Source organism: Malurus melanocephalus, unplaced genomic scaffold (genome assembly GCF_030028575.1).
Source record: "Malurus melanocephalus ecotype Western Australia unplaced genomic scaffold, MMel_1.1 scaffold_621, whole genome shotgun sequence".
Classification (NCBI taxonomy): domain Eukaryota; kingdom Metazoa; phylum Chordata; class Aves; order Passeriformes; family Maluridae; genus Malurus; species Malurus melanocephalus.
Window position 1 is genome coordinate 112,467 of NW_026623853.1, and position 15,155 is coordinate 127,621.

The following is a 15,155-nucleotide window of genomic DNA, read 5'->3' on the forward strand; positions in this document are numbered from 1 at the left end:
AAAAAGTTGACAACTAATACTAAACATCAGAACTGGTGTCTAAATTGCTTGCTAATTAACCCATATCACCCATCAAAGGTGTATTTAAAAAAAAAAGTTTTGTCCCATCCTTTATTACTACAACTCTGAATGTACTCAAGATGGTTAATCTCTACTGTTTGCAAGGTATCCATAACATGTGCAGCTCTTTACTCAAATCATCTTTATACTTAAGAGCACATCTAYTTTGTGCAATGGACTGTGATATGTAAAATCCCATGCTACTTATCAGGCTGAGTCTGCTGCAGGAGCAGAAGCCATAAATTTGTCAGCCTTGAGGTACACCCAGATAATTTTCCCCATTCTAGAAAAGCTAACTCTCTGAATTTGGTGAAAGGTTTTAAGTTCTATATGCTGCAGGAAAGTAATTCGATGCACTGGATTTTGAAAATAAAACTACAAGGATTATCCCAATCATTCCCTATAAAACTCTCTAAATATTTTGGGGTAAAGCTTTCTTGTCATTTAACCTAGGCAATGGAACAAGCACGCTGTTGCATCATCAGCCAAATAAATAAATGAATCAAGAAAACCAAGCACAGAAAGACTGGGTGAACTCAAGCCTGAAAGGAGGTGTGTGAAAAGAGGAGTTGATGGCTTTGGCTGCCAGTGCCCCCTGCTATTTGCCCACCTGGCAAGCAATTCGAATCAGAAAATTCACCACAGTGTCCGTGTGCTGCTTGTCAATGGCCTTGGCAAGGAGRGCATCAGCTCCTGGCAAGGACTGGCTGCGTCCAAACACCTGCAGGAACACCAAACACAAAACCATCAGTGACACTGAACCAGGGAAACAGCAACAACACACCAAAAACATCTTCTAAAGCTAAAAACTGCACTTTAGGGAGTTTTGAGCTATGTGGAAAAACAGTTACACTGCACAGCTAAAAATCTCTGCATAAACCCTGGTATTTTCTTACAGCACTTATTGCTCCTGTAGCTGTCCTGAATCGTTTCACTTCTTGGCCAGAATCCACAGACAATCCTCTTTTAACAGCAGATGAGGCAGAACTTGCTCCTTCTCCACTTGCACTGGAGTCCATATCTGAATCTGGCTGAAATATCAGCAATGTGCATGTTAAAAAAACTCCACTTAACTGTGGAACAGTTCAGTCTTTACCCATTTATTTTTACTCCCTACCTGCTGGTCTTTAATTCTTTGCAATTCCCATTTAATAACAACTTCAGCAAGATCCACAGCTAATTTTCTTTGCTCTATTGTAACACTGGGAGTGAAGCCCAGTCTCTGCATGGCACTAACCATGTGCTGAACCAAGTGATGTCTCACAGGATAATAAACCTGAAAAAATGGTTTCRCAGAAATGTTAGTCATTAACCAATAAAATACTACACAAAATCTACAAAGTCCAAATAAAGCAAGATGGTAAAATAGTCATCAAAGTTTGCTAAACCTGTACCACTTCAAATTTTGCAGTACAGCAAAGTAACTGGTGCATTGAAATTATTTTGGCATCAACTTTCGGTAGTGACTACTGATTTCATGCATCGAAATGAACCTAATTTTTTGCACTTACTTTAAAGAACTCAGAGGATCTTCATAGCCACTGCAAATGCATGTGCAATAAATTCATCTTGCAGACTCTAACCTGACATTTGGAGCTCTAATTTTAATCACARTAGAGCTTAATACATTATTTACTATTAAATAGTTGTATTGAGTTATAGGTAACTGTACAGACAAATGATGCATTTTGAAGCTAAACCATATAAATCAGAKTGTGTTATTTTTCTAATCAAACTGCTGTTAACTTCCTTGATACAGGAGATCCAGTGAGTACCAGAATAACAGTACAAGTACCTTGAAATGCTGTACTATCAAGTGCAAAATATGCACCAGCTGGGGAACTGTATGCCCCTCCTCCACGATGATTTTTCGTGTCCAGTGAGTGAGCATCTGGTGTCCATCCTCCATTCGAGCAGGCACAGCTGGAGTCAGGATAGCCATGGCCTGCCTGACAATAGCCCGGGCCTCCATGGCATGAGCTTTGAGAAGGCTGTGGAAAACCTGAGCAGCAGTTTCTCATCAACATCAGTACCACATGCATTTGCAAAAAAAGCGTATCTAAAGAAAGGGTAACTACAATATCAATATATGCTTTTAAATGACATGTTTTTTTCTCTAAAGAGCCCTAATATGTTAAAAATATGATGACATATCAGCAGAATACTCTGCTTCCTTTACATTCCCTTTTCTTCCTCCCTCTCCACAATCCAATTTCAAGTTTTCTCTTGGTCCCCACACTGTGCCCTAACTGATGTGTCTGTCTCTTAAATGAACAAACATTCCCAATTCTGTCAATTCGACCAAAAGATCTACTTTTTCACTTACCTTCCAACTTCTTTCTATCCTCTGCTATCCCCAAATAAATTTGCATTAAACACTTGGCCTGCAGCTTCCATATCTGCTTGTGGCATTTGAATTATACAAAATATTATACAAAGTATACTGTGCAGTTTCTACTCTGAACCTTCAAATGACAGAAAGCACACTGTGAAACCCAACACCATACCTGCAGAACAATCTTCTTGTGAATGGCAAACTTGGCAATGATGTGTGCCAAGAGCAGGTGGCCACTGTACTTGCAGGCTGGGTCCACACAGGCCTTGGACAGGAGGCAGGGCCAGGCAAAGGTCATCAGGCGCCGCAGTTTGCTGTTCCTGTTCTTGTTGTTGTCGTGGATGTGATGGGGAGCGTGCTCCACCAGCAGCGTGGCAAACTGCAGCAGGTAGATCCTCAGGGAATCCAGCATGTCAGCCTGCTTCTCKGGGTCCAGGACCTAGTGCCAGGGATCATCAAAGGGGAGAGAATGAAGATGACAAAAAAAAAAAGCAAAACACTTTCATTGTTATAAAAGCAAAGTCCCAGATTTTTGCTTTCTGAGCAGTTTTTGCGAACACTAAAACCTGTAATTACTTTCTTGACTCAGTTTAGTACCCACAAAACAACCTCCTGAAGTGTGCTCATTATTCAAAAGTTCACATCTGGGAACTCACAAAGTGTTAACCTGTAAAAATAAACATATCAAAACCCCCAACCTTCATCTTCAACAACATGTATTTTATAACTGCTGACTGGTTCCATGAAAGAGCAGTGAATTTGAAATTTACTGATGCTGGGTCATGGAAAGCTTTCCATATAAAAAAGACTGGGATTACAGCCAAGTAAGGCCATTTCTAAAGACATATTTAAGTTCTGAAAACAGCATAAACTGAAAATTGTTATTCAGTCCTACTGATGAATGATGGATCTCACATTCAATGTGAAGCAATGTAATGCAACAGCCCATAATATTCAGACTAGAACAACTAATTCAAATCAGGATGAAGAGTCAAATGACAGGAACAACTTTTTGTTTGAATTCTCAAATAMTTGGATGGAAGCAAAGATTATTACCTTTGTTATAAAAACACTGGTGATGCTTTCTGGGTTATCTCCTTCTGGGTTTGGGGGGCCTAAGAGCTGTTCACCTTCTCCTTTCTCAAAACTGTACAAGAAAGCAGGATTCAGGATATGTTGCAGCACCTACAGATAGAAATAARAACAGTTTTGTTGTATTATCAGATTATTTACTGTATTATCAGATTCTTCTGATGGCAGCCAACATTCAATTACTCTCCACGTGAACCTGCCTGCTGGACACACTGCATTACAAAGGGAAACTATAAATAAAATCCCAAGAAAAAGACACAAACAGATTTCTTTCCCCCTCTTTCTTCCTTCCAAGGGCAAAGATTCTTAGAAAGTGTAAACTAAAGCAGTSAGCATTGAAAGCAAGATGAATTGCTGTCTCTGTTTATTATCACTCTTTTTCAGGTATGATATTTTCACCTAAATGACTCTGCCAATTTTCAAACTCGTTGACATTTAAGTAAGGGAGTTTTGTAGCCCTAGTTCCCAAGAAGAAAATTAAACCTAAATACCAGGCTTCTTTGATTTAATTGCTTTAGTTACCTTGGCTTTGAGCTCATCTCCAAAGTTTGGGTCGTTCAAGTCTACAAAGCGGAAGAACAAAGCCCKTTTTTGGGGAATACTGTAGTTTTTGGGGATCTCTTCTTCCATATATTCCTTTAAGAAAGTCATATTGCAGAGAAATCGACCCGTAAAAGCTCGAAGCAACTGGAAGAGTAACTCTATGTCACCATAATTCCTCCTGTGAAAACACAAAAAATACAAAGTTTCTGTGAAAAAATACACCAACTACTATGGTGATGAAATGGATCTTTTAAAGGAGCAGAGCAGCAAGGGCAGCCAGTACCACAGGCTGGTTTTAGAGCTAATAGCAGTATTATTAAATATATTACATTGTTTTTTCAATAACTGCAAACCATTTTTAGAAACCCTATATASCTTTACAGTATTTTCAAAATTAAAATACAAAATATGCATGCAGGGTGTAGGAAATAAAGGTTTTGACGTACTTGCARTAATTCAATAAGCAATAGGCCAACAGCTTGGGCTCCTTCCAGTTTGTTGCAGCCATATTCTCCTTCCTATGTCTCTCYTGGAAAGCTTCACTCACCCACACACGTTTCAGCTGATTCACCAAGGAGTGTTGATTTGCTAACCARCATTCATCATTCTTAACAATAATACTTATGATCTGTCCAAAGCAAAACAAGACAAATGCACAGTCAACACACAAGAGATCTGTCAGGAGAAACAATGATACACACAAGCACTTGTTGAAGCTCAATTAAGGGTTCTAAAATATTCAACAGCAAAACAAAAGAGTGAAATACAAAATAGTTCAGATGGAAAAAAGAAATTTTGTATCTGTTGTCATGCTTTTCTCTTGTATCTTACTTGACAAAAGAAGTATATTTGAGTCTTTKCCCTTCTCAACACTGCACATTTCTRCAAGTGATTTTCTATGAGCTGTARTACACACACACATATTGAAAGCTGAGCAAGTTTAAACTCTCCAGAGCACAGCCAACAAGGATAAATGAATACCTTGATAGCCTGGAACTGCAGATCGAGACGCATGGTGGTGGTGCTGGGGGAGCCAGGTCTCACAGCTGCCTGGGTGCCCACGGGCAGCAGCAGGGTGATAAATCTGTTGGGATTAGCTGCCAGCACATCCCGCAGAGGTTTGGCATCTTTATGTTTCAAGAAACTCTGTAAAAGGGGAAGAAATAATTTTAATAACCTTTAAAAGCTAAAATACCAGGTGGGTATATCATCCTGGAGCTTTTATATCCCACACTAAAGTTCCAGGGGTTGTATTTCAAATATATAAAAATAACATCTACACTTCAGTAATAGCTAAAAGGTATAAAATCAACACTTCAGGACAAACAAATACAAAACCAAGAACAGCRACCCTGCAGTCAARAGTAASACCATGATTAARGACTACAATACAGGAAAAAAAAGATGCAAAAGATGAAAMCTTTTTGTTCATCAGATTTGTCAGGTTAAGGGTTTTTTTCTCATACTCACCATAAACATTCTGCTCCACTGTGGATCATTTAAAGTGGCTTCCATCATGAACAGCTCCACAGTCTGGGATGGATGACGTGTCAGAAAYTTTATCAGGGGTTCCCTGAATGGGCTGCCAGCCTGAAAAATTCATAAACCTTAAATTAAAAATGCAGAGTATAGAGTATTTTCTACTAATTTACTACCACTCAGAAAAATACATTTAACTTGGCATTTATGCAGATACAAAATGTTCAGAACTTGCATGATAATAATTTACTGCATCTTTGAAAACTTCACTTTGAGAGTATAAGACAAATGTTAATATCTCCTAAAGGCTTGAAGAGCATATTTATTACATCAAATCACACCATATTTAAAGTATTATAGTTGTTATATACTAAGATTTAAGAAGACCATAAAGCAAAAATTTCAGCAATGTTAACTTCCACTTTTACCTCAATTAACATTGCTCGTTCTGTTTTCATAACAACTTCCAGSAGAGGTTTAACCAGAGTCTGTGGGGCAGCTGGGATCAGATGGAATAAATTTATAATTGCTGAACAAATCTTCATTTCCTACAGGTAAAARGAAACAAATATTCAATAAATATTACTGGCTATAATGTATAAAAGCAGTATCACCCAACTTATGCCTTTTTTCTTCTCCATATTAGCACAGCCAGCAGCCAAATGCAAAGGGTAATAAATACACAGCATCTGCTTACCTTAATGTATGTAAAAATTTCACTTGGGGAAGTCTGCCCTTTCCCCCTTTGTAATATGGTTGAAATTTTAGTTTATTTATATTTATTTTATTTTCTTTGTCAATGGTGTTTCACAGGTTAGAGCTCCAGCCTGTGATGATGCTGCTGATGGGGCAATTACAGAGTGCCCACTGCTCTGCACCAAGTGGTTCATGCATCAAACAGCCAAACCTTCCCACCTGAACAATTTCTCATCTCCACCCCACACCCCCAGTTACACAAGAGCAAAGAGAGAAAGCTTTCTCACAGCACTGTTCACTCTATCTTGCAAACAGCTGGTTACTTCAAAGTCAGCTCTGTTCTCCCACTAGATATTAAATTCTCCAGAAGTCCAAAATAATTTTGCTTTTCTTTTCATTGTCTGATTTAAATAGAGACTACATTTCAGTTAGCTAGAATGTGGATTTCCTTCAGTCAGAAAAGKGAAAAGAAAAAACAACACATCCACYTTCACCATCTCTCTAAAACCAARYTKCAGTGTGCAATATCCAAAATGATTTTATTGAATGCATCACGTTCCTTGACTGAATTTAAACACAAAGTGTCAGGCCCCACTCCTTCGACCTGATCTGCCAGACAGACCCCACAGGACTCCTCTCATGGATTGAAGTGCAGGGCTGAGAATACATAAAATCTTCTGAAACCACCTAAGCCTTCACAGAAACTAAAAATCCTGCTCTTCCTGCTACAAATATGCTCAACATCCCTAACAGCAASGTGATCAAAACAGCTCTGCCACAGACAAACAGAAGCCAATTCACAGCACTGCACTCAAAGGCACAATGCACTCTGCCCAAAACACAATCAAACTAACAAACCACAGGTTAGAAGAAAAAATAAAACCAAACAAAACAACAACAACAAAAAAAGAAACCATGACAACAAAAAAAATTTCCTGGTGCCTCCACTGAGCTTCTCACCTCTACCCCTTCTGCAGCAGGCTGAACCAAAACAAAAGTCACAGCATGAAAGGAAAAAGCCCACAAAAAAATCAAATAAATGTACAAATCACTACRGGCTATTCTTCAGTCTCACTCCAGCAGTTACTTTCTCATCTCAAACGGAAAGAATGGAGACAATRAGTATCTCACATGCTCCAAACTGCCCTCCAAAGACCTAGGATGAAAAGCATCCTTTTTCCTACTTGTACATTGATTAGACATAGCTTTTCAAATATTTATACCCAATAAAAAGATAATAGAGATTATTAAGTCAAGGGAAACTATTCTAGCATCTCCAAAGACAAATTTGGCCAGCATCAATTATGAAACCACTTTCAGCACTTGAGCTACCAAGCTATGAAGTCCTCTGGAGCWATAAAGTCCTCTTAGGCTGTAATGCAGAATTTCCACCCTCTCACAAGAGGGACAGCTAGAGGCAACCATTTACTCCAAACTCATTCTTTCAATTAGCAGACATGAACTAAAATCCCACGCCTTTCCTTSGAGAGACAGGGAAGAGAGGAAGGAGGATTTATATCAAATATTTTACTCCCTAGGCCAATGAATTTGATTTTAATCACTACTTAATATATTATGTCTTACTTTGCTCATTTCTCTAAACAGCCAGATCACAGCTCAGGATCACAGCATAGTCTGGTGTGCATCCCTCACTCAAAATATCTCTCTAAACACACAATTACACAGAAAACATCAACAAAAAACATTAAAAGCAGGAGAACTGCCAACTAAACATGACTTAGGGACAACTAAAAACTATTCTAGAGGTACCACATTGTGGTTTGAAAGACTATTGCTGTAAAAAGATCTGCAAGATATCTGTAATCATCATATTTGAGGATAAGTGAATCCCAAAAGAACATGAAGGCCTTAGAACTAAYATGAATAAAATGTGGTTAAATAAAGAATGCACAGTGTTTTAGTTACAACATAAGAAACAAATCTTATTCTACTTCATTAGAGAACATCCAGGTCTAATACAAACCCATGACCAAATTCAGATTAAAAGCTCTCTTTGTAATCACAGGAAAAAGAAATGAAAAGCCATTAAGCCATTTCCATGTTTTGAGGGAARTAAAAGGCAATGTAATTTCATTCTAATTTGAAAAACAAAGGTATTAATAAAATTCCCCTCATTTTTTTTTCTTAGGTACAATAAGAAATCTCAACATTTAATAAAAGCATTTAGTAAAACATGAATAGAATTATGGGACCTACAGGAAACTGCACTGAAGGAGGAATTCCCATCAGTATTGCTAAGAGCACACAGTATTGACATTTCACTGTTCAGTTTTCCATTTACAAGATCAGCTTCCCACGTTTCAACATTGAGGCCATCAGCTTCAATGGGAGAGGGATTTTAATGTGATCTCAGCTGGTAAATATTGAACTTGGTTTTAATAAATTAAATTTTAAATTAACTGGGATTATGTTATCATTATGTACAATTTTCAAAAGGCTGTGTTATGAACATCAAACATATTAATGAAAAAAGGGGGATTATGCTGCAGTGCTCATCAGCCTTTCCAGTGAAGAACAGATTTCTAAGCAGAAAATCCCAAGGGGGAAAAAACAYAAAAATGCTTGAGCTGTTCCCACACCTAGAACAGTCTTTAAAGTAACCATTGTCAGCAGATAAGAAGCTCCTCTTATTAAGACTTCTAACAGATACCCAACACTCAATTCAACACGTTTGTTAGCCTGTAACAAAGCATCAGAATGCAATCAGTTCTGGCAGCATGTACAACTGAATGAGCTCTCTAATTCCAAAACATTCACACTCCTTATTTCTTCTCTTCTCACATAAAAGCATTCATTAACTTACATTTCCATCACTCCTCTGTCCACCTTTGTGTGTAATAACTACAACCTCCATCCATTTACGCAGGTGTTGCTAGAAAGAARGGATAATTAGCATTATTCTTCTAATTAGACTGTTCCATTTTAGCATATGCAACAAGATATAAAGGCAGAAATAATTCTTTGAAGGAAACAAAGGGAAGAATTATCAGTTATTTTCATTTTCTCAGGTTGAAAAGTTTTCTGTTGTTACAAGTCCTCTTCATATTCAACAAAGCAGGGATTAGAAGACTCAAGTCTTGAGTCTGATAGTCTTACACTTGTTTGATGATTTGCTTGACATGTATGCATTTAAATATTTCAATATCCATGCCAGAAGGATAAAGAATTCATATAATCCCTTTGAAAACTGCAAATAAACAGGGCAATTACTCCCAAATGAAAAAAGCACCAAAATGAACTTGGTGCATTGGAAAGTAAAATTTTTTAAGGTGCTGGTGGCACCTTGCTTAAAGATAAGTTTGTCAAAGCAGAACTTAGCAGAACTAGATATGCATTGATTAAAATACAAAATCCCTTAACAGATTGATTTAGCAGCCCTTTAGAAATTTACTCAAAATGTTGAAAGAAATTGGGGTTTTTTATTAGTTGTGAAACGCAAATCTTTTACTTCCAATGTATACATTGAGACACTACTGAATTTCTTTGTTTTTTCACCAACACAAATAGTAGCTAGAAGAAACCTTCTGAAATGGCTAAAATAAAAACTTGGATGAGCTTACCATCATCTGATCACAGAATTTATCATTGAAAGAGTTTGGGAAAAGTCGAGTGACGGATGTCAGGCGATTCACAACATTGAGGGTCAGACTCCTGTAGTCTCCCAGCATCATCAGCAATGGTCTCATGTGGGTATGAATTTGATCAACTTCTATGGTAGCTCCTTCCAAAAACTGCAAGAGAGTGCACAGTTAAGATATAGGCAGAGAGAAGTGACTTTTGTGCAAGCATCTTCCTTAAAATATATTCAGCTGACTTCATTTTTCTTTTCATTTGTCCCTTCGAAATGCAACACTTCAAACAACATCTCTTGCTGGAAATATACACAGGTGCAAGATGGATTTTGGAAGTATTTTGGACAAACAGGAGAATATTACGTAAAATAATCAAATAGGAGATCTTAATTACAGACAGACTGAAAAAATTGCTACAGCTGTAAATTAAATACCCAGCCATGGACAAACATTTAGGAACTGCTGTCTAAAGAACTGTGAATGGCTGAGGGCAACACAGCAAATTATAGGGTCTTCACCCCTATTTTTAGAAATCAAGATGAAACATGGGAAGAGATTTCATAACAAAGCCAGGCCTGCATATTTGCAAAACTGCTTGGAAGGACTGACATTATTTAGAAAAGAAGACACATTTACAAAGACCAGATCAACAGTGAGAGAGAAAGAATGRACAGAAAGACTGAAAGATTTACCATGGTCATTATACAAGACCTTACAATGATTAATTGCAACCTGGAAAATTCTTTATGGCAAAGTTCAAATCCCAAACAAACACATCWGACACAAACTTTTATCAGCATCACTAACAAAAACTGAACAGAGCAACAGTATTTCCTGTAGAGAACTGTCCCAARAAGTTTTGTACCAAGGAAGTAAAGCAGAGAGAAAATGGCCTCAAAAGGAATGTTGTTTTAGTAMAGTCACCTTTCTCATGCACGCTTCTCCTGCCTCCTGCAGCTCATTATTTGTTGAATTCAGTGCCTTGAAAAGTGCAGCAATGATTTTCTCTCTTGACTGAGGCAAGTAATTGCAGGCAGCTAGAGCATCTGCAAATATCAAAGTAAATTTGTTCTCTTTGTTAACTCAATTTCAAAAGAGAGGAAAAAATAAACCCTAATTCTACACCACTTCTAGTTTCTTTTTATGTCATCTCAAATTGCAGGGAGCTAAAGCACTGTATGCATTGCCAAAAGCAACAGGCATCATAAAATAGTAGAAGAATGAAAATTCTATCAGCATTCTATAGTTTTCCTAATGCTTTGTAACATAAWTAATCTTAAAAAATTCTGGGCTCCTTTCAGAAAACTAAATTCTAGTCATTAAGAAAGCAGCAGATACTTTCCCATTATTCTCTCCATTAAACTGTAACCTCTGGAGAACATTCATCAGTCTTCCAGTGCTCAGGTTCTCTGCTGACCTCAGGAAGCAGAATATCTGTTGCTCCCAAGGACATTTAACCCCATCAAGTTTTGTTTAGCAGCTTTTACTTACTTAAAGCTGCAATTCGAAGAGGTACAAGTGATGGAAGACTTTTGTAGCAAGGGAGTTTCATTAAGGCAGCATCTTCAGCCTCACACAAATTCAGTAACTAGGAAAAAAAGAAATAATCATTTTAATATTGCTATTCACATCTGAAACACCACTATCTCMCTCCCATCTTTACAGACATTTTTTCATCTACAGCACTTTCCTTTTGTCTTAATTCAACAGCAGAGGATCTGCATTGAAGTTATATCCCATATATACAGGTGGAGGGGGACTGCCTTGCCACCTGCAATTGCTCTTGGTATCTAAAACCTTCTGAACTTAAGTTTGGACAAGTCAGCTGGGAAACCAAGGGACAAGACAGTTTCTCTACGTTTCATCTACACACAGATTTTATGTTCATTTTTACTCAAACTATTAGGGACTCAATAACCTTAGCCTAGAATATCTGTGTTTAGGTGGTATGAAATTTATTTAATAGATATATGGTGTAAAAAGTAAGTCCTAATTATGAAAGTCAGGGCTACTACACCAATACTGTTGCATCAAAGCTCATTTAATATATTTCACATGGACTGGAATATTCTGTTTAGCTCAGAGCTATCATATTGCAGGCAAAGCAGACTTCATGTTTCAAAAGGTAAATTCTTACATTTCAGTGAAAGTGTAAAATGCACAAAGAAAAACATTTATTTCTAACAATGAAAGTACTACCACCATCACCACATAAGCATCTACATTCAAAGATGAGAACATAAAAAGAAAGTACCTCTGTGTAGAAAACCTTGTGTTCCACAACGTTCAGATCCATTGTGAATAATCGGGGCTGCAGCGTTGTGCAAAATGTATTTCCCTCCATCAGGCCAATCTGGGCATTTGCAGGTTGGTGCCGAAGTAAATGTTTTTTAGGAGGAACCATGTCCTGGAGAACCTAGATGGTGTAATTTAWAATACTGAATTAGCAGGTTCAAAGRAACCCAYRGACTCAGCCACTGAGAAGACACCATTAGTCATGGCCACATCTGCTGTTGTGGCCCAAATGTGTCATGAGAAATCATTAAGCAAGAGGAAAAGTAGTTCTCTGAATTACTTTGATTCATATTCAGTTTTCAAAACAATGTAGTAGCTGTAATTAATACATATTCTCTATTAACAGATCYATGATATTTAATAACTTCACACAACATTATGAACAACAAAGAAATTAATAAACTGAATAATTTCAAATGATGAAGTCAAGAAACAAGAATATTATAAGCTCCTAAAACGTCATAAAATCCAAAAAAGTTAGTGTAACTTTTTTCCATTGCACCAACTTCTCACTTTCCTCATTAAACACCTTTAGCAAAATAAGATCTCACTTAGGAGGCTTCTCTGTATAATTTGGTATGTTCTCATGTCCCTTCAAGCTTATGTATTCAATTATCTTTCAAAAGACTAAATGATAATACTTTGAGGAGTATCTAGCAAAAAATTATTTCAACCAGCTTTGAACTTCATAGTCTGGATAGGGAAATGCATAGCAGTTGCAATGCTACATTTTTAGAGAATACCATAAAACTGAGYTTCAAAATGCAGAATCTATATGGCCTAGCTTGTCTCTGTCATATGGTGACATGAGCAGTCCATAACTTCAGGAAGAAAATCAACCTGAAGACACTGTAAATATTGGCTAACAAGCAGGCAGAGCCTGGAAGAATCTCTACAGTGCTCCAGCTATTGTGTATTTTAGAACAACAACATTTAGCAAATGACAAACACGTGCTATCAAAGCACTAAGAACTTAATTCACTAGGGTGGAAAAATATACTAAGGAAAGCCTTTCTGCAAATCCAAACTGGAAACAGCTTTAAGCTCAGGTTGAGTATTTCTGCTYACCTCTTTATGGGGCTCCATGATCACCGTGACACTTTTGCCAGTGACCTGTGCAAGCACCTGCAAGGAGTGCATGGCTTGTTTCCTCACAGTGGAGTTGGGAGAGGTCACTTCTCGAACGAGATCATGGGTGACATGATGGAAAGACTTCTCCTGTGCTGCAAGGATTTCTTCTGTTTTTTCTTCATCTTTTAAAGGAGTTGCACATCTAATCAAGAGCTGTTCTAAGGTGGTTTTTGCCATAGCAACTGCTCCATTGGAAACCTGGGGCATCAGAGATTATTTTTATTAGCTAAGTACAGAATAAAGATCACAAATCTACACATTACTCATCAACAAACTTGGAATTTGATTTTGATGAACCCTGTGATCTTGATTTCCAGCTAAGCTTAGTGATTCTGTGGTGACAGTGAATCTGTGTTCTTTTTTGATTTACATTTCTACTCTGAAAGCAGCAAGTGCAAGCCAAACAACTTGAGCAAAATTATGTGGAAAAATCTGATCCCATTCCTAACTTCAGACCTTGGTTTGAGTTAAAATGACTAAAATTCACTCCTCACTCTTCCAGGTACAATGCATTCTGAAGTTCARCAAAATCAAGATGAGTAAGAGCTCTCTCTGTGTGAATTTAAGGACAGGAGTTTTCCCCATACTGTGGGATAAAATTAATTCATTACACACCTCTCCAGTTAGGTCCATCATGACAAAGAGCAGTGCCTTCAGGAAAGTCTGCTGGTTCTGGAGGACCCAAATCAGTGGCAGCCGTTCCATGAGGAATTTAATGGACACAACACCTCCTAGTTTTGCATACCAAGCTTGTTCATAGCAGCAGGCACACAAACGTTCCACAATGTACGAAAACAAGGGAAGCTGACAAGCCTGGAAACACAGAAATGCATCAGTTTGCTTTTCACAGCCTACTGGTAGCCTCCAGAATTTTAGAAGCAAAATTGCATTGGCTGAAACTTGATCATTTCAATACATTTTTTTAAAAAAACTTACCCTTTCCTTTGAACCCAAGATAATGCTGGCAACATCAAATATCACTGCTAGGGCCACCTCTCCTATTTTGCAGAGCTCYTTCTCCTCATATGCCATGCAGATTGCTATGGCATCGATGAGAACCAAGGGATCCATGCCTTTTGAGCCATTTTCCTCACTGTGAAACATRGCTGTGCTAGGCTGGCTCCCCACCTGATAGCACTGCAGCAAGAAAGGACCTGTCATTTGGAACAGGRAAGAAAAGAGGAGAAATAAAAGATRAAACAATGGATATTTCAATATTAATAGTCTTTTAATTAGATTTTATWACTCCTTGGACTAGCTGATGGCAAAACCAGTAAGCCCTGTGCCTATTTGCATATAAATGGATTGTAAGGTATCCTTCACTCCTAGGAGAAAAAAAGATTACATCTACTTGAATATTTCCTTCTCAGCACAAGAATATGCATTGCAAGAAGATTTAATTAAAATGGAGAGTCATAAAAATTCAAGTTACATTAATGTGACAATGAAGAGTGATAGRCTTATAGTTTGTCTTTTCCCAAATTACTTGTCATACAGCCCAAAGTAAAAGTTTTCTTCATGAATGTAAGACATTGTGGTCCTCTAAACATTCACTTGGCTCCCCTAAAGCTCCTTTAAAACCACAAGGGGAAACAACCCAGTTAAAGACCATGTGCAAATAGTACTGTGAGAATGAAGTTACACAAATGCTCTGGAACTGTAAACTGCTCCATGCTGCAGTTATTTCATTGGCGGTAGCATTTAAAGACTATTACTAGGTGACTGATTGCTTCTTAAATTTTTTTTTATAATTTCCATGGCTTTAAAGAATTAAAACATAATTCAGCCATCAAACAAAAAACCAATATCATTAATTACCCAGAAACAACTGAAATATTGTGACTTTTCTAAACAAACTGCTGTGAGTAAAAAATCTCCAAGATGTTATTCTGAGCTTAGTTTGAAATCTGTAATGCTAGAGAAAAAGAAAA

At 37.5% G+C, this 15,155-nt stretch overlaps 1 protein-coding gene across 1 annotated transcript in view; it reads right to left on the reverse strand.

Annotated features, from left to right (window-relative positions):
* The window catches only part of TRRAP (transformation/transcription domain associated protein), a 70,998-nt gene that overhangs the window by 37,384 nt on the left and 18,459 nt on the right, over positions 1 to 15,155 (reverse strand). Inside the window, exons 25-43 of the mRNA XM_057383297.1 lie at positions 14,161 to 14,378; positions 13,840 to 14,037; positions 13,162 to 13,422; positions 12,053 to 12,214; positions 11,290 to 11,386; positions 10,723 to 10,844; positions 9,787 to 9,957; positions 9,030 to 9,098; positions 5,938 to 6,057; positions 5,501 to 5,620; positions 5,012 to 5,176; positions 4,477 to 4,658; positions 4,010 to 4,208; positions 3,452 to 3,580; positions 2,568 to 2,834; positions 1,856 to 2,062; positions 1,178 to 1,336; positions 957 to 1,091; positions 671 to 781 (exon numbers count right to left, since the gene is read on the reverse strand). Of these exons, the coding sequence (XP_057239280.1) occupies positions 671 to 781; positions 957 to 1,091; positions 1,178 to 1,336; positions 1,856 to 2,062; positions 2,568 to 2,834; positions 3,452 to 3,580; positions 4,010 to 4,208; positions 4,477 to 4,658; positions 5,012 to 5,176; positions 5,501 to 5,620; positions 5,938 to 6,057; positions 9,030 to 9,098; positions 9,787 to 9,957; positions 10,723 to 10,844; positions 11,290 to 11,386; positions 12,053 to 12,214; positions 13,162 to 13,422; positions 13,840 to 14,037; positions 14,161 to 14,378 (3,092 nt within the window). The remainder of the gene's footprint in view (positions 1 to 670; positions 782 to 956; positions 1,092 to 1,177; positions 1,337 to 1,855; positions 2,063 to 2,567; positions 2,835 to 3,451; positions 3,581 to 4,009; positions 4,209 to 4,476; positions 4,659 to 5,011; positions 5,177 to 5,500; positions 5,621 to 5,937; positions 6,058 to 9,029; positions 9,099 to 9,786; positions 9,958 to 10,722; positions 10,845 to 11,289; positions 11,387 to 12,052; positions 12,215 to 13,161; positions 13,423 to 13,839; positions 14,038 to 14,160; positions 14,379 to 15,155) is intronic.